Raw genomic sequence first — 19,177 nt, 5'->3', positions numbered from 1 at the left:
ACCAGCGTTATGTAAAAAGCAAAAGGATTATGAAACATGTAGTAACTCATCAGTTTACTAAGCTCTTAAGGGTATGAAGCATTGTTAACCTGTCAGGTGTTCATGCTGCCACGGCACATCCCAGACGGAGCTCTGAGTTATAGACAGCGCCACGCTGGGATCATGTGTATACCCCTCCTGGGTTCGTACCGCCCAATAGGTTCTCCTGAAAATCTTTTAGCTTTATGTCAGTACTTATTACTTTGTTTTGGCAAAAAAGTTTGACCTGGTTAGATAAAAGTGATAAAAATCCAGCAGGGATTAGTTTAAGAAGGCGCAGTTTGTGTCTTGTAATTCAGACTGTTTTTCTAAACTGTTCAATTTCTGTTCTTCCCTTATTTCATAGGACCCCTATTTTATGAAGAATCACTTGGGTTCATATGAATGCAAGCTGTGTCTTACTCTGCACAATAATGAGGTAAGGTTGTCTGAGCCCCATAACCCAGAGGGAATAGATCGCCTAAATTGTTTACTAATTAAAACTACATAGTGACACATTCCATTTTAATTTTCTGATTTGTTTAATACTATTGTCTGTACGCGACACTGGGGGCAGCCATCTTGTCTGACAGATGACAACATTTAGAGAGATTTTATAGCAGAAGTCATGGGCCATTCACACAATGAGCTAGAGAGGATCTGTTAACCTCTACGGGAGACTGTTCTAAGCATGTTATGTACGTTGTACACAAGTCATTGGGTGTGGAGGCGGAGGAGGTGAGCTGTAGCATCACCTGTTGGGAATGGTGGATCTTGTGTTATCTACATATAGGTGTCACCTCTCTGTGTAATCCTGCCTGTGATGTCAGCGAGATGGCTGCTGCAAACCTTTCTCTACGGATTAGGAAGTATCAGACTAGTATTAGGATTAGTTGTCATTGTACAGGGAGGGGGAGGAGGTGAGCTGTGACTATTGTGACTAGTGGGTCCTGTTTTATCTACATATAGGTGTCACCTCTCAGTGTAATCCTGCCTGTGATGTCAGTGAGATGACTCCTGCAAAGCTTCCTCTACAGATCAGGAAGAATTTTATAATTTCTTTTAATGTAGATCATGACCTCCCAAAAAAAAATCACGAAAGTCCTTGAAAAAATACTTTTAACATAAAACTTGATTATTACAGTGTGTAATTTTTCTGCTGACACATTGCCTGTAATACTACACTAAGGTGTCCTGGGGTCTATGTCTCTACTCTAAGCCTGCTTTTCCTTGTAGTGTCACAACTATTTTGCTCCACATTAGTCTAACACTTTCTGTATTTCTACCACACCCCTGAAAGTTCCATTTCTCAGTATGCGGAGTATCTCATGGGAGTATTTTTAGTCTGTAGAACATCTCTTCCCACTATAGAATGGGGAAAGAAGTTGCAGCCATTGTGGAGGGTAAGGACTATATACATGACTAATACATATATAAGCATGGATCCCCCACATTGTGTTTGGCGTGCTCCTAGCCAGCCCTTATAGCTACTTGGATCAGTAGATGCGAGAAGGCACTCAGTCACTGAGGTGGGTGGTCATACATGAGCGAGCCCTTTCTCCAGAGGTTTCCTTTTATCCTAGGGTAAGAGGCAATGAGGCAGAAAATGGTCCATCACCAAAAGACCTCTTGAATAAACCGTTCTGTGTCATTAATTCATGTCTTTTAATGTCTCCCTAGGGCAGTTATCTGGCACATACACAAGGAAAGAAGCATCAGACCAATTTGTAAGTTGCTCTTGTGTTCTTGGAGATAAGCGTTGGGTTTGAGGATGATGATGGAAGTTCAGCTCGCATTCTTTCTGTATTTAGGGCTCGGCGTGCGGCTAAAGAAGCCAAAGAAGCCCCAGCACAACCAGCCCCAGAAAAGGTGAAGGTTGAAGTGAAAAAGTTTGTGAAGATTGGACGCCCTGGTTATAAAGGTAGGAGACTATAATGCTGTTTGACCGTCTGCATTCATTATGTGTTTAGATTCCTAATTTCTTCCATTTTCAATTACAGTAACAAAGCAAAGAGATTCTGAAAGTGGCCAACAGTCTCTGCTATTCCAGGTAACTCTTCTTATGGTTTGTGTTTTGTTCTCGCCCCCTTGGTTTTTCTTCACCTGACAGATTCATGCCCTTACTATATAATGGGTTTTTCATTTTTCGGGAATAAAATGTTTCTACATGACCTCTCCTGTGAATCATCAGTAAGTGCGCGTTGGCTATTTTAACTGTTTCACTCCCAAAGGGGTAACTAAACGTTTTAAAAATTTCTGATATGTCAGAGGTTTTGATTAATGGGGTCCAAGTGCTGAGACCCCCCCCCCCCCCATTGATTGAGTCATCTGAGCGTTGTGCCCATCCATCTGTTTCCGGCTTTGCTCAGAGCGGTGTACAGGCTCCGTAGAAAGTCTCTGAAGTCTGTACTGCACTTGTCGACGACAGTGGATGGGCATAGTGCTCACGTGAACACTTCTACTTGTTCATTCTAGCAACTCCACTGATCAAAACGTCTGACATGTCAGAAGGGTTTAAAAAGTTATATTCATTAATCCCTTCCTGTTAGCCATACATCTCTATATATCCTAACTGTATATGCCCTATACAATTAGGACATATATAAACATCCACAGTATATGCTGTGTATGGAGCTGTGGCACGTCTTAACCCTTTCCAATCCACTGTCTGACGTCTAAAGACATTCTGATTAAAGGCTGTACAGATCCAATGTCGGAAGACATCCGGCCAGATATTCTTACTGTAGATTACTGGCCGCTCTGTTGTCAGGGGCCTCTCCAGCATGTCACCTACCGCAGTACTGGTCCTAGCCAGCAGATGGCACCATTGTATAATGGCAGAAAGAGAGAGCCCCCCCTAGGAAACCCTAAATCCAAAATTGGATTGCAAAGGGTTAATACAAAGCATGGTAAATACAGTATAATGCCATACCAAGTTCAAGACCCCTACATCGATCAGCAGGTTATTCCCTGTGGATAGGGGATAACCTGCTGAGAATGGAACACTGCTTTTAAAATCTTATATTCTGCCATTTTCTTTCAGATTGATTATCCAGAGATAGCGGAGACCATCATGCCGAGACACCGATTTATGTCCGCTTATGAGCAGAGGATTGAACCTCCAGACAGACGATGGCAATACCTTTTAATGGCAGCAGAACCCTATGAAACCATTGCTTTTAAGGTTTTTAGTTTTCTATCCTTAACCAAATTTCTGTAGAGATTAAACGCACAATATGCCACCCTATTTAAGGCAGGTCCACTAAGTTATCATATCAAAGGACACAAAATAATATGCCTCTTACCTGTTGGGTGTACAGGCATATATAACAGTGGTCCTCAGTTGTTGGTGACATGAAGCGCTAGTTTTGGGCTCATAAATTACTTTTTCGTTCTGAGCTGTTACTCAAACAGTACAATATATTTATTTTGCTGTTTGGTGTAATAAGTCGTCAGACCTGTAGTCTTATCCTACTGATAGATCTGCTTCAATAAGGCTGTCTTTTCATAAACCTGCAAACACTTTAGATCTACTTAAGCCTGTCGCCAGCTATGAGCACCATAAACTCCTGTCAAGACAGATCCCGTGGAGTCTGGTGACCGGGTCCCTTTAACCCCTTCACGACCAAGGACGTACCGGTACGTCCTGTGGCTGCGGGGTATGTATGAAAAGAGGTTGCGATGCAACCTCTCTTCATACAGTGTGGGCGTCAGCTGCTTATAACAGCTGACACCCGCGGGCAATAGCCGCGAGCGGCCGCGAGCGGCTATTAACCATTTAAATGCCGCTGTCAATTCTGACAGCGGCATTTAAATCCCCCGAACGACGTTCGGGGGTCCCGCACGGCCCCCCCGCGGTGAGATCGGGGGAGCCGTGCAGGTGTCATGGTAGCCGGGGGCCTAATGAAAGGCCCCAGGGCTGCCTTAACAGACTGCCTATGAAGCCATCCACACAGGGTGGCTTGATAGACTGCCTGTCAAAAAGCAGTATGACGTAATGCTATAGCATTACGTCATACTGCAGGAGCGATCAAAGCATCGCATCTTAAAGTCCCCCAGGGGGACTTCAAAGTAATGTAAAAAAAACAATCAATAAAGTTTTTTTTAATTGAAAAAAAAAAAAAAGTTGTAAAAGTTTAAATCACCCCCCTTTTGTCATATCTATTATTAAAAAATCTAAATAATGAAAAATATGTATTTGGTATCGCCGCGTCCGTAAACGTCCGAACTATCAAAGTAGCGCATTATTTTTCCCGCACGGTGAACGTCGTCCGAAAAAAAAAATAAAGAACGCCAGAAATGCACTTTTTTAGTTACCCTGTCTCCCAGAAAAAATGCAACAAAAAGCGATCAAAAAGTTGTATGTATTCCAAAATGGTACCAACGTAAACTACAGGACATCCCGCAAAAAATGAGACCTCGCTCAACTACGTCGACGCAAAAATAAAAAAGTTATTGCGCGCACAAAATGACCGCAGGAAATAATTGAAAAAAATTTAATGTCTTTGAAAAAGAAAGAGGAGTATAGTGAAAAAAAAACTATACAAGTTTGGTATCCTAGTAATCGTACCGACCCATAGAATAAAGTTATCATGTCGTTTTTGTTGCCGTTTGTGCGCCGTAAAAACAAGACGCACTAAAAGATGGCGAAATGTCGTTTTTTTTTCCCATTTTACTCCACTTAGAATTTTTTAAAAGTTTTTCAGTACATTATATGGTACTTTAAATAGCACTATTGAAAAATACAACTCGTCCCGCAAAAAACAAGCCCTCATACAGCGACGTCGATGGATAAATAAAGGAGTTACGATTTTTTTAAAGGGGGGAGGAAAAAACGAAAATGGAAACAGAAAGATGGCCGCGTCATTAAGGGGTTAATGTTCTTCTAGATTCACGTAAAAGAGGCTTCACTGACAATACTGGGTGTCGGGTTGTTTCACAATCCATAAACAAAATCACTGAAAAAACCTAAGTAATAGATAAATGCTTTCCTATAAAAGTGGAGCATAAACCTGCTTCACTCGTTTAAGTGGTAATAGATCTCAATATTGCACCACAGCGCCAAATCTAATGGGACCAAAGTCCTCCTGGACAATATATAAGTAAATGAGCCTGTGTGTTTTTGTTGTGTCATAACTTCATCAGGTGTCTATTCCTCCACAAGGTCTCCTGGGCTGACCTGCCAATCAGGTCATCCGTTTAATATTATTACACTTTGCAGTTGGGGCCCTTTTTTAAAATAAACTATTAATATTCAGATTCTCGCTCGTCACAGAAATCTCAATGACAATAGTTCAGTGTTAATGCTGGTAGCGACTGAATGTCGAACAATAATTGGTTCATCATTCACTTTTTGTAGGCATAAAAATCAAACTGCCCGTATATTGTGACAGAGGCGGGCGGATGCAATCTGGTGTGCTCCGCTTCCACATGCTGAACGACCATCTCTCCTGTGTGACAGCTGTCGCCCTGAGCAAACAGAGCCTAAGACCCCATGTCCTAGGACTACTAGTGTCCAGGTACACTACACTAATATGCAGCTTCTCCCACTGAACCGTAGCTGGCACCCAGTTGATCGGCTTACTAGGAATATATTTCGGCCTTCAAATGATTTAAAAACTAATAGAGGTACCAAGATCACTTTAGTGACCCCCTAGCCCAGATGAAGCTGCAAGTGTCAAACATTTACTGTTTATAGGAGCCTACTGACACTTGCATGGAGATATAACAAGTCATCTCTTTTTGTCAGGAGACCATTGTGATATTAGGTAGATGCGAACACCCCTACACCAAGAAGAGCATAAACTAACAGGCCATCTCTTCATCAGAAGCTCCGTGTAGGAGTGTCGGTGTACTCCAGCAAGTATGTAGTCCAATATCCGAGCCGCATCTACATAATATCACAACTACTGAGGACACACCGGTCGCCTCACAAAAAGACTTCTTATATCATGCAAGAGTGTCGGTGGGCTCCTATAAACATAACTGAAAATAAGTGCTTGACACTTCCAGCTTGAGACTAAAGCGACCTCTGCTATCTTTATTAGTTTTTAATTCATTTACTAATAAGCATTACGTTTTATTTTCTCATTTTTTTTCAATGATTCAGATTCACGTAAAAATAATATATACTTGTTTTCATTGCCCCTTGTATTTGTTCATATATTGTAAAAATGGAGGGAGGATGTATTAAACCTGATGCAGTTACCCATATCAAACAATGCTTTAGCTTTCCAAAAGGCCTCTGAAAATGAGAGGTGGCATCTGATTGTTGTACTGATTTGTTATCTCATTGGTATATCTATGTGGGAATCCAGGCTCTTTCACATAGCCATATTGTTAAATTGTACCTGACTTTTCAGTTTTTGTGTGCGCGCACACATGAGGAATCACTATATCTGGCCCATTGTACAACTTGTAGTCTGAATTTTCCACCAGTTGTCCCCTCTGCGGGCTGCATTTTTAATTCCTAGTTCTCTCTGAACTGGTGAATGAAGACTGCTGCTGTGATGTCTTCTACGCACTGCACATGGAGAAAACAGCAGATTCTGGTCTCTAACTTGCTGTAGCATGCAACGACAGTACAATGGAGGACAGTAGAGAAGTACTGAGCAGTGTAGATGTGATTTGAGTAGGTTTAAATAAGTTACTTTTAGCTGCAGTTTGATCTGTGTGAGTCTCTGCTTCTGTCTCCCTCCTCCTGTCTATAGATAGGTAGCATGAAATGATACTTCCTGTAATCTGTCTTGCTGTCTGTGTTACTAAAGATGGAGTTACACATGGAAACCCCTAGTAAACAGCTTCTGGTGCTGTTCATATGAACACTTAAATAAATGGGTCTGACAATCGGCTAGTTTTAACATTTAAGTGATTACTAACTATATGATGGCCTATGTTGGAACCATCAGAAGTGCAAATCACTTTATTTACCTGAAATGATGTTTTTGTACTGAAAAATTACAACCTTTTTTTTTTTTTTTCTTTTTGCCCCTCATCAGAGGTACAGTTTAGGTTACATCCCAAATCCTGGAAAAGGGGCTGTGACACAAGTCATCTCTGCCATTTTAGGAAGCTGCGGGAATCTCTGTTTCAGCAGATTTTCATTTGTTACTGTCATTCTGTGCCGCAAATCTGGCGAAACTCAGACCTATTGGTCTCCTTTTCAGCAGAGATGACCTTTGAGAACTATATAGTGGCCATTAGGAACATCCCTCTAGCCTCTGCATATTATGTGCTACAATTTAAGAGTGTTTCCTGTGGGTAGGTCATCAACACCAGGCACACCCACCGATAGGTTGGTGTGAAGGAGCACATAGTTCACTATGCATTGCCCTGGCATGCCATTAAAATGATTGGGAGAGTGCTGCAGTACTACCCCATGGATGGGGAGACTTAAGTCTTCCGGTCGGACAATGGCTTATCGGTTGGGGTGGTGGTTACTGGACCCCTGAGAACTGCTATTTGAGGACCTGCACTGAGGATAGGTTATCAGTAGTTTGACTGATAAATCCTTTTAATGACCATATATGGGCTAGAAAATAATATTTCAGCTTTTTAATTACAACCTGATTTAATGTTTGTCTTTGATTAGGTGCCAAGCAGGGAAATTGACAAAGTGGAAGGAAAATTCTGGACACATTGGAATAGAGAAACTAAACAGGTAACAAGGTCCATGTAGTATCTGTTGGTAAGCTCTGCATAGTAGCTGTATAATGTTCAGAAACCTAAATGCATTGTACAGTGGCTGCAGTTACCTCTTCCAGATCAGCGTCACAATAGCAGAGCTGTGGGGAGTCCAAAGTGTTTATTTGGACACCTTTCTAAGACTCGCTCAGGCATGAGTAACAGAAGGCAGACGTCACGGCTCTGACCCACACAACTTGTACCCTATGTTAACTTGTAGAGAGAAAAGTGGCGGTAGGGCCGTCTAAATGTCCATAGAAGCGGACACTATGGCGCTCGGGCCGGTTATCTCTTGTAAGTTGGTACAACAATAACATTCTTCGTTTGCTAGGACACTATATAGCAAGTCCACTTGTAGAAACGTAATAGTTCTATAGCACCAACATATTCTGCAGTGCATCACATTTCAGAGGGTACAAGTACAGGCAAAATCAGATGTGTTATAATAAACTAATTCAAACATTAGGGGCGAGGGTCCTGCCCACAAGAGCTTACACTCTTATTGGAATGTAGGGGGCGACATGAAGGGGCAGCAGGATCTTAGGGAATTAAACAAGTGGCTCCGGAGTTGGTGTAAGAAGGAGGGTTTTGGGTTCCTGAAGAACTGGGCTGACTTTGCTGTCGGCTACAGGCTCTACCGTAGGGACGGGCTGCATCTTAATGGGGAGGGTGCAGCTGTGCTGGGGGAGAAGATGGCTAGAAGGCTGGAGGAGTGTTTAAAGTAGGGACTGGGGGGAGGGCAAAAAGAGAAATAGTTGGGTAGTCAGTGTAGCTAGTGACCTTCGTCTAAGCAATGAGAATGGGGGTCGAGCAGGAGGTGGGGTTAGTACAGTTCGAACTGTTAGATCAGCCAATGGTACGAATAGCAACAAAACGAATTTAAAGAACAAAAAAAACTACAAATTGCATGACTAAAAGTGCAAGAAGTCTCATCGGTAAAGTGGGTGAGCTTGAAGCGAGAATGGCCGATGAAAACTATGATATAGTCGGAATAACGGAAACATGGCTTGATGATCAGTGCGATTGGGCGGTGAATTTGCAGGCTTACAATCTCTTTAGAAGAGACCGGGGGAACCAGAAAGGGGGAGCGGTATGCCTGTACGTTAAATCATACTTAAAGCCGAGACTACGGGAAGATATAGGAGTAAGAGATGAACATGTGGAATCGCTGCGGGTGGAAATACAGGGAGAAAAAAATAACAAAATCCTGATAGGGGTCTTCTATAGACCACCAAAAGCAACAGAAGAAACCGAAACCTTACTATTAAGGCAGATAGAAGAGGTGTCAAACCGCAACGAAGTAATTATCATGGGGGACTTTAATTATCCAGGTATAACATGGGAATACGAAACCTGCAAATCTCACAGGTGTGATAAGTTCTTGAGAGTAATTAAAGATAATTACCTTACCCAACTTGTGCAGGAACCAACGAGAGGGAGGGCCATTCTGGACCTAGTACTAACTAACAAACCGGACCGTATAAAGGGGGTGCAGGTTGAGGGGCACTTGGGGAACAGTGACCACAATATAATCAACTTCCAGCTGTCATTCAATAAGAAGCCCTATCAGGGAGCGTCAAAGAAACTAAACTTTAGTAAAGCAAAATTTGATCAGCTTAGAACTACTATCGGTAACATTAATTGGGACAACATCCTCAAAAATATCAGTACAGGGGACAAATGGGAAAAGTTCAAAAGGATCCTAATCGCCTCATGTGAGCAGTTCATTCCCTTTAAAAATAAAAGAACTTCAAGTAAAAGGAAGCCAATGTGGCTCGACAAGACGGTAAGAGGGGCAATAAATGAAAAAAAAGAAAGCGTTCAAACTACTAAAGCAAGAAGGCAGCGAAGAAACGTTAAATTAATACAGTGAAAAAAAACAAAATATGCAAAGATAAGATCAAAATGGCTAAGGAGTAGAGATGAGCGAGCACCAAAATGCTCGGGTGCTCGTTACTCGGGACGAAAATTTCGCGATGCTCGAGGGTTCGTTTCGAATAACGAACACCATTGAAGTCAATGGGCGACCCGAGCATTTTTGTATATCGCCGATGCTCGCTAAGGTTTTCATTTGTGAAAATCTGGGCAATTCAAGAAAGTGATGGGAACGACACAGCAACGGATAGGGCAGGCGAGGGGCTACATGTTGGGCTGTATCTCAAGTTCCCAGGTCCCACTATTAAGCCACAATAGCGGCAAGAGTGGGCCCCCCCCCCCTCCCAACAATTTTTACTTCTGAAAAGCCCTCATTAGCAATGCATACCTTAGCTAAGCACCACACTACCTCCAACAAAGCACAATCACTGCCTGCATGACACTCCACTGCCACTTCTCCTGGGTTACATGCTGCCCAACCCCCCCCCCCCCCCCCCCCCCGCACGACCCAGTGTCCACAGCGCACACCAAATTGTCCCTGCGCAGCCTTCAGCTGCCCTCATGCCACGCCACCCTCATGTCTATTTATAAGTGCGTCTGCCATGAGGAGGAACCGCAGGCACACACTGCAGAGGGTTGGCACGGCTAGGCAGCGACCCTCTTTAAAAGGGGCGGGGCGATAGCCCACAATGCTGTACAGAAGCAATGAGAAATATAATCCTGTGCCACCGCCATCAGGAGCTGCACACGTGGGCATAGCAATGGGGAACCTATGTGCCACACACTATTCATTCTGTCAAGGTGTCTGCATGCCCCAGTCAGACCGCGTTTTTTTATAAATAGTCACAGGCAGGTACAACTCCGCAATGGGAATTCCGTGTGCACCCACAGCATGGGTGGCTCCCTGGAACCCACCGGCTGTACATAAATGTATCCCATTGCAGTGCCCTGGACAGCAGAGCTAACGTCAGATTAAATACAGGTGGGCTTCGGCCCACACTGCATGCCCCAACCTGACCGGGCTTTTTAATTCATAGACACAGGCAGGTACAACTCCCTATTGTGAAGTCCCTGTGGACCGACAGCATGGGTGGGTGCCAGGAAGCCACCGGCGGCACATAAATATATCCCATAGCATTGCCCATCATAGCTGAGGTAATGTCATGTTTAATGCAGGTGGGCTTCGGCCCACACTGCATGCCCCAGTCAGACTGGGGTTCTTTAGAAGTGGACACATGTAGTTACAACTCCGTGTGGACCGACAGCATGGGTGGCTCCCTGGAACCCACCGGCGGTACATAAATATATCCCATTGCAGTGCCCAGCACAGCTGATGTAACGTCAGCTGTAATGTAGGTGGGCAAAAAATTACTAGGATTACACTGTAGGCGAGGGCCCCAAAAAATTGGTGTACCAACAGTATTAATGTACCTCAGAAAAATTGCCCATGCCCAACCAAGAGGGCAGGTGAAACCCATTAATCGCTTTGGTTAATGTGGCTTAATTGGTAACTAGGCCTGGAGGCAGCCCAGTTAAAATAAAAAATTGGTTCAGGTGCAAGTTTCAACGCTTTAATGAGCATTGAAACGTATAAAAATTGTTTAGAAAAATTATATGACTGAGCCTTGTGGGCCTAAGAAAAATTGCCTGTTCGGCGTGATTACGTGAGGTTTCAGGAGGAGGAGGAGGAATATTATACACAGATTGATGAAGCAAAAATGTCCCCATTTTTGATGGTGATAGAGAACAATGCTTCCATCCGCGGGTGCAGCCTACGTATTGTTTAGGTATCGCTGCTGTCTGCTGGTGGAGAAGAGAAGTCTGGGGAAATCCAGGCTTTGTTCATCTTGATGAGTGTAAGCTTGTCGGCACTGTCGGTTGACAGGTGGGTACGCTTATCCGTGATGATTCCCCCAGCCGCACTAAACACCCTCTCTGACAAGACGCTAGCCGCAGGACAAGCAAGCACCTCCAGGGCATACAGCGCTAGTTCAGGCCACGTGTCCAGCTTCGACACCCAGTAGTTGTAGGGGGCAGAGGCGTCACCGAGGACTGTCGTGCGATCGGCTACGTACTCCCTCACCATCCTTTTACAGTGCTCCCGCCAACTCAGCCTTGACTGGGGAGCGGTGACAGTCTTGCTGGGGAGCCATAAAGCTGGCAAAGGCCTTGGAGAATGTTCCCCTGCCTGCGCTGTACATGCTGCCTGATCTCTGCGCCTCCCCTGCTACCTGGCCCTCGGAACTGCGCCTTCTGCCACTAGCGCTGTCGGATGGGAAGTTTACCATCAGTTTGTCCACCAGTGCCCTGTGGTATAGCATCATTCTCGAACCCCTTTCCTCTTCGGGTATGAGAGTGGAAAGGTTCTCCTTATACCGTGGGTCGAGCAGTGTGTACACCCAGTAATCCGTAGTGGCCAGAATGCATGTAACGCGAGTGTCACAAGAAAGGCATCCTAACATGAAGTCAGCCATGTGTGCCAGGGTACCTGTACGCAACACATGGCTGTCCTCACTAGGAAGATCACTTTCAGGATCCTCCTCCTCCTCCTCAGGCCATACACGCTGAAAGGATGACAGGCAAGCAGCATGGGTACCCTCAGCAGTGGGCCAAGCTGTCTCTTCCCCCTCCTCCTCCTCAACGCGCTGAGATATAGACATGAGGTTGCTCTGACTATCCAGCGACATACTGTCTTCCCCTGCCTCCGTTTCCGAGTACAAAGCGTCTGCCTTTATGCTTTGCAGGGAACTTCTCAAGAGGCATAGCAGAGGAATGGTGACGCTAATGATTGCAGCATCCCCGCTCACCATCTGGGTAGACTCCTTAAAGTTTCCAAGGACCTGGCAGATGTCTGCCAACCAGGCGCACTCTTCTGTAAAGAATTGAGGAGGCTTACTCCCACTACGCCGCCCATGTTGGAGTTGGTATTCCACTATAGCTCTACGCTGCTCATAGAGTCTGGCCAACATGTGGAGTTCCACCGTGTGGGCACGTTGCACAGCAGTCGGTGTACTGGCAGATTAAACCGATGTTGCAGGGTCCGCAGGGTGGCAGCATCCGTCTTGGAGTTGCGAAAATGTGCGCTGACCCAGCGCACCTTTCCGAGCAGGTCTGACAAGTGTGGGTAGCTCTTCAGAAAGCGCTGAACCACCAAATTAAAGACGTGGGCCAGGCATGGCACGTGCGTGAGGCTGCCGAGCTGCAGAGCCGCCACCAGGTTACGGCCGTTGTCACACACGACCATGCGCGGTTGGAGGCTCAGCGGCGAAAGCCAGCGGTCGGTCTGCTCTGTCAGACCCTGCAGCAGTTCGTGGGCCGTGTGCCTCTTCTCTCCTAAGCTGAGTAGTTTCAGCACGGCCTGCTGACGCTTGCCCACCGCTGTGCTGCCACGCCGCGCGACAGCGACTGCTGGCGACGTGCTGCTGCTGACACATCTTGATTGCGAGACAGAGGTTGCGTTGGAAGAGGAGGAGGGTGGTTTAGTGGAGGAAGCATACACCGCCGCAGATACCAGCACCGAGCTGGGGCCCGCAATTCTGGGGGTGGGTAGGATGTGAGCGGTCCCAGGCTCTGACTCGGTCCCAGCCTCCACTAAATTCACCCAATGTGCTGTCAGGGAGATATAGTGGCCCTGCCCGCCTGTGCTTGTCCACGTGTCTGTTGTTAAGTGGACCTTGGCAGTAACCGCGTTGGTGAGGGCGCGTACAATGTTGCGGGAGACGTGGTCGTGCAGGGCTGGGACGGCACATCGGGAAAAGTAGTGGCAACTGGGAACCGAGTAGCGCGGGGCCGCCGCCGCCATCATGCTTTTGAAAGCCTCCGTTTCCACAAGCCTATACGGCAGCATCTCCAGGCTGATCAATTTGGCAATGTGCACGTTTAACGCTTCAGCGTGCGGGTGCGTGGCGGCGTACTTGCGCTTGCGCTCAAACAGTGGCGCTAGCGACGTCTGGACACTGCGCTGAGAGACATTGCTGGATGGGGCCAAGGACAGCGGAGGTGAGGGTGTAGGTGCAGGCCAGGAGACGGTAGTGCCTGTGTCCTCCAGAGGGGGTTGGATCTCAGTGGCAAGTTGGGGCACAGGGGGAGAGGCAGTGGTGCAAACCGGAGGCGGTGAACGGCCTTCGTCCCACCTTGTGGGGTACTTGGCCATCATATGCCTGCGCATGCTGGTGGTGGTGGCTCCCCAGCTGATCTTGGCGTGACAAAGGTTGCCCACCTCTGGTCGTCAGGTGTCTCTGTGAAAAACTGCCACACCGTAGAGCACCTTGACCTCTGCAGGGTGGCATGGCGCGAGGGGGCGCTTTGGGAAACAGTTGGTGGATTATTCGGTCTGGCCCTGCCTCTACCCTTGGCCACCGCACTGGCTCGGCCTGTGCCCACACCCTGACTTGGGCCTCCGCGTCCTCGCCCGCGTCCACGTCCTCTAGGCCTACCCCTACCCCTCAGCACGCTATATTACCAGTAGTACAGAAACAGAACGCTGTAATTAAATGTGCCACTTATTGGCCTGTGGTTGGAGGCTGACTTCGCTTACGGAACGCACAGCAGAGCCAGGAAATAATTTTGCGCAAGCCTGCTGTAACACTTAGCTGGCTGCGTATGAATTAGGAGGACAACTACACCCAGCACAGACCCAGTACACTGAGGACAGTCACAGGCAGCCCAAATAGATTTTTTTTCCCAAATGTTTTTGGAAAGGCCCACTGCCTATATACACTGTATATGTCTTCTCTCTCTGCGTCACCACTACTGGCCCTGGAGTATGTAAAATAACTGCAGACTGTTGCACTGTGGACTGGAATACAGCGGTGATGTAACAGCCAACACAGAGCCAGGAAATAATTTTGCGCAAGCCTGCTGTAACACTTAGCTGGCTGCGTATGAATTAGGACAACTACCCCCAGCACAGACCCAGTACACCGAGGACAGTCACAGGCAGCCCAAATAGATTTTTTTCCCCAAATGTTTTTGGAAAGGCCCACTGCCTATATTCAATAAATAGGTCTTCTGTCCCTGCCTCACCACTACTGGCCCTGGACAATGTATAATTACTGCAGGGCGCAATGCTCTGCACGGCCGATATACAAAAAAAAAAAAATGTGCAACACTGCAAAAAGCAGCCTCCACACTACTGCACACGGTTAGATGTGGCCCTAAGAAGGACCGTTGGGGTTCTTGAAGCCTAAAATACTCCTAACACACTCCCTATAGCAACTCCAGCAAGACAGTACTTTCCCTGATCTCTGTCAGAACGCATTTGTGGCGAGCCACGGGAGGGGCCGATTTATATACTCGGGTGACACCTGATCTCACCAGCCACTCACTGCAGGGGGTGGTATAGGGCTTGAACGTCGCAGGGGGAAGTTGTAATGCCTTCCCTGTCTTTCTATTAGCCAGAAAAGCGCGCTAACGTCTCAGAGATGAAAGTGAAAGTAACTCGAACATCGCGTGGTGCTCGTTTCGAATAACGAGCATCTCGAACACGCTAATACTCGAATGAGTACGTTCGCTCATCTCTACTAAGGAGGAAGCAGAAAGACTGATCGCCAAGGAGAGCAAAAACAAACCGAAACTGTTTTTCAACTATATTAACAGCAAAAGGATTTGCACTGGCCCTTTAACAAATGATGCAGGAGAAATCATTGAAGATGATGGAGGGAAAGCAAACCTATTAAATAGTTTCTTCTCAAGCGTATTCACAAACGAAAAGGAAATGCCCCCTGGGATGCAGGGAAATAAAATGAACCCCTCACAAAATATCTCATACCTAACGCAGGAGGAAGTGCGGTTAAAGAAGATTAAAATCGATAAATCGCCAGGCCCAGATGGAATGCACCCAAGGGTACTAAAGGAACTAAGTGATGTGATAGCTAGGCCGCTATATCTAATATTTGTCGATACTATCAAGAACGGGGTTGTACCATTCGATTGGTGCATTTCAAACGTGGTTCAAATTTACAAAAAGGGGTCCAAAAGTGAGCCTGGTAACTACAGGCCGGTAAGTCTCACTTCAGTAACAGGAAAAATATTCGAGTGGTTTCTAAAGGACGCCATCGAAGTGTACCTCAAGGAGAACAACGGAATAACTCCTCACCAGCATGGGTTCATGAAGGGTCGATCATGTCAGACCAATCTAATCAGCTTCTACGATGAAGTAAGCTCTAGGCTGGACCTGGGAGAGAGTATTGATCTCGTATATCTGGACTTCTCTAAAGCATTTGACACCGTGCCGCATAATAGGTTAATACGGTATGTAAAATGAGACCACTCTGATTGGGTGAAAACGTGTGTATCTGGGTAAAGAACAGGCTCAATGATAGAAAGCAGAGGGTGGTAATAAACGGCTCATACTCAGATTGGACCACCGTCGCTAGCAGAGTGCCACAGGGTTCAGTATTAGGCCCCATTCTGTTCAATATATTTATCAATGACCTGATAGAGGGGCTGCACAGTAAAATATCAATATTTGCAGATGACACTAAATTATACAATATAACCAATGCAACGGAGGATAAGGTACGGCTACAAATGGACCTAGATAAGCTGGGGGCTTGGGCAGAAAAATGGCAAATGAAGTTCAAAATGTTGATAAATGTAAGGTTATGCACCTGGGCAGGAGAAACGGATGTCACCAATATACACTAAATGGGATACTGCTAGGGAAAAGTGATATGGAAAAAGACCTGGGGGTACTAGTGGATTGTAGACTAAACTGGAGTAACCAATGCCAGTCAGCTGCTGAAAAGGCAAATAAAGTCTTGGGGTGTATTAAAAGAGGTATAGGGGCGAAGGACGAGAACATTATTCTCCCACTATATAAGGCACTTGTCAGGCCTCACATGGAATACTGCGCACAATTCTGGTCACCAGTGCTCAGGAAAGATGTTTCAGTGCTTTAAAGTTTAAAGAAGGGCAACTAAACTAATACATGGAATAAAGGGACTGGAATACCCAGAGAGGCTATCCAAATTGGGATTATTTACTCTAGAAAAAAGACGGCTGAGGGGCGACCAAATAACGTATAAATACATTAGGGGACAATACAAGGATCTCTCCCATGATCTGTTTATACCCAGGTCTGCGACGGTAACGAGAGGGCATCCGCTACGTCTAGAGGAAAGCGGGTTTCATCACCAACATAGAAAGGGGTTCTTTACTGTAAGAGCAGTTAGGCTGTGGAACTCTCTGCCTGAGGATGTGGTGATGGCAAAATCCATAGAGGAGTTTAAAAGGGGACTTGATGTCTTTCTAGAGGGGAAGGATATTACAGGATATAAATCTTAGGTTAATTGTTAATCCGGGTATACAGGCAGGTAGGAACTATTAGGGGTTGATCCAGGGATTAGTTTGATTGCCATTATGGAGTCGGGAAGGAATTTTTCCCCCAAAAGGGCTAATTGGCTTTTGCTCTTGGGGTTTTTTGTCTTCCTCTGGAGCAACAACACAGGAGGATAAACCAGCTTGACTAGATGGACATTGTCTTCATTCGGCCTTACAAACTGTTACTATGGATGGTAAAAGTGCTCATTCTGTACAATGGTTCAGCCATATTGTATACTAAATGGGGTAGTATATCTAAAGCTACGTGAGCCAGGGATACATCGCCCAGCAGCCACAATGGGTTGGAGTGCAAATATCCGTTCTGATTGCTCATGTATTGTAAAAAATGTGCTGTTGCCTTCGCTTTGACCCTCATAGCACTATTAAGTGATTGACTTGCCTCTTCAGATAGAAATCGAACACAAATCTGCGAATTAAAACTAAAATTAGAAGCAAAGTTACCAAAACACAAAGTGACAAAACTGAATTTTTTTAAAACTTCTTTTATTAAACACTTTTTGTGGTCAGTGATAATGGAAACTAAACATGATTTTGAATGTACCCCTAAGAGTGTACTTTTTGTTTTTTCAGTTCTTCTTACAGTTTCACTTCAAGATGGAGAAACCACCACCTGTAGCCAGTATAGCTCCAGCTCCTCCTGGTGTTAAACGGCCCCCTCCTCCACTGCTAAATGGAATGCCACCTCGACCACCAATTCCAGAAAACATGCCGCCTCCACCACCAGGGGGAATGCCATTACCTCCCATACCTCCTGGAGCACCAGGTCCCCCAGTGCCACCACCTCAACTTCCTCCTGCCCCTGGAGTTCTACCTCCTGGTGTACCGCCTCCTGTTCCTCCTCCAGCTTTACCACCTCCGGGTGTTCCACCTCTTGGTGTACCACCACCGCCACCTAATCCTGCCGTACCCCCTCCTGGGGTTCCCCCACCTGGGATTCCTCCTCCTGGAATACCTCCACTAGGAGTACCCCCTCCACCGGCACCTGGAGTTCCTCCTCCTCCAACTCCAGGTGTGCCACCTCCAGCACCCGGGGTTCTGCCACCTGGACCTATGCCCCCAATGATGAGGCCTCCTTTACCAAGTGAAGGACCAACAAATATTCCCCCACCACCTCCAACAAATTGAGGCAACGTAATGTTGGTTATGGGAATATTTTCCCTTTTTTTTTTTTTTGTAGGATGTTGTGTTTTTTTTGATCATTTAATAAATCGTTTGATTTAAAGGCCAGTAAGTAGTTACATATTTTCACAGATGTTATAAAGTCTGATTTGTAGTGTCCTCTGCAGAATAACCTGCCAGTAATCTCTCATGTCTATAATATTGATTGACTTGTTGTGGTCGGATCCACTTTTCATTATGAAAGACCATAACATCTAAAGCAATCGAAAGGCCGCCACTCTAAAGCACGACAATTCTTGAAGAGCAGCCCTATCCTAAGCCACAATCTAATTCTTTAACCTCTTAGTGACCACCCCAAAGATTTTTTTACGTCTTGGTTTGCTGGGCTGTAATACCCACGGACATAAAAACACGCTCGCTCTGGAGATTAAAGCCCTGCAGGCTGTGGACATGACGGCTCCCTACTGTCGGAGGTAGCCGACAAACTGGACCTGTCAAAGGGGGAAGCTCCACCCACTGGTCACGCGATCGCCGGTATCCACTGGACACCGGCGATCACATTAAAGTCAATACAAAGCTTAAAAAAAAGGTTAGATTCAGCTCCCGTCACGGATCGGATCCGCGAGGGGAACAGAGTACTCACTCCCGTCCTCTGCGATGTCCTGAGGCGTTCTGGTTCTCTAGGACCTGACGGCGTGTGCACGCCAGACGTCGTTGCGTCACGCACAAAAGGCCAGGAAATTTCAAAACTCCCTGCTCTCAGCTAGTATGAGTAGCAGCAGGGAGCTGTCACCGGGAGCTGGTGTATGTGGTTCCCGGTCACATGAGGGAGGGGAGATGAAATTACGTACCTAAGGCCCCCAGATTTATCCACAGACCTTGCCCCAGCTTCTGCTCTCAAACCCGTTGCCAAAATGGTGGACCCATGTGCAAAAGCCGCGGATTACTGGGGTAATTTAAAATCTCCCCACTCCTGGATACCAAATGTAGTAGAGAGCCTGGAGAATTCATGGAGGGCAGCGGTCCCTGGTCATGTGATTGCCGCTATCCAATGGCAATCGCATAAAGTAAAAAAAAGCTAGTTTCACCTACTGTCACAGATTCGATCTGTGAGGGGAGGTGAAATTACTTACCTAAG

General features: G+C 46.0%; 1 protein-coding gene across 1 annotated transcript in view; it reads left to right on the top strand.

The window, feature by feature from the left end:
- The window catches only part of SF3A2 (splicing factor 3a subunit 2), a 31,891-nt gene extending 13,744 nt beyond the window's left edge, over positions 1-18,147 (top strand). Inside the window, exons 3-9 of the mRNA XM_066604588.1 lie at positions 386-457; positions 1,699-1,745; positions 1,830-1,939; positions 2,019-2,068; positions 3,062-3,202; positions 7,610-7,678; positions 17,491-18,147. Of these exons, the coding sequence (XP_066460685.1) occupies positions 386-457; positions 1,699-1,745; positions 1,830-1,939; positions 2,019-2,068; positions 3,062-3,202; positions 7,610-7,678; positions 17,491-18,045 (1,044 nt within the window). The 3' untranslated portion in view covers positions 18,046-18,147. The remainder of the gene's footprint in view (positions 1-385; positions 458-1,698; positions 1,746-1,829; positions 1,940-2,018; positions 2,069-3,061; positions 3,203-7,609; positions 7,679-17,490) is intronic.
- The last annotated feature ends 1,030 nt before the right edge of the window (positions 18,148-19,177 follow it).

The sequence above is a fragment of the Eleutherodactylus coqui genome, chromosome 5, assembly GCF_035609145.1.
Source record: "Eleutherodactylus coqui strain aEleCoq1 chromosome 5, aEleCoq1.hap1, whole genome shotgun sequence".
Taxonomy (NCBI): domain Eukaryota; kingdom Metazoa; phylum Chordata; class Amphibia; order Anura; family Eleutherodactylidae; genus Eleutherodactylus; species Eleutherodactylus coqui.
The sequence above is the reverse complement of the archived record's forward strand: the minus strand, read 5'-3'. Positions and strand labels throughout refer to the sequence as shown.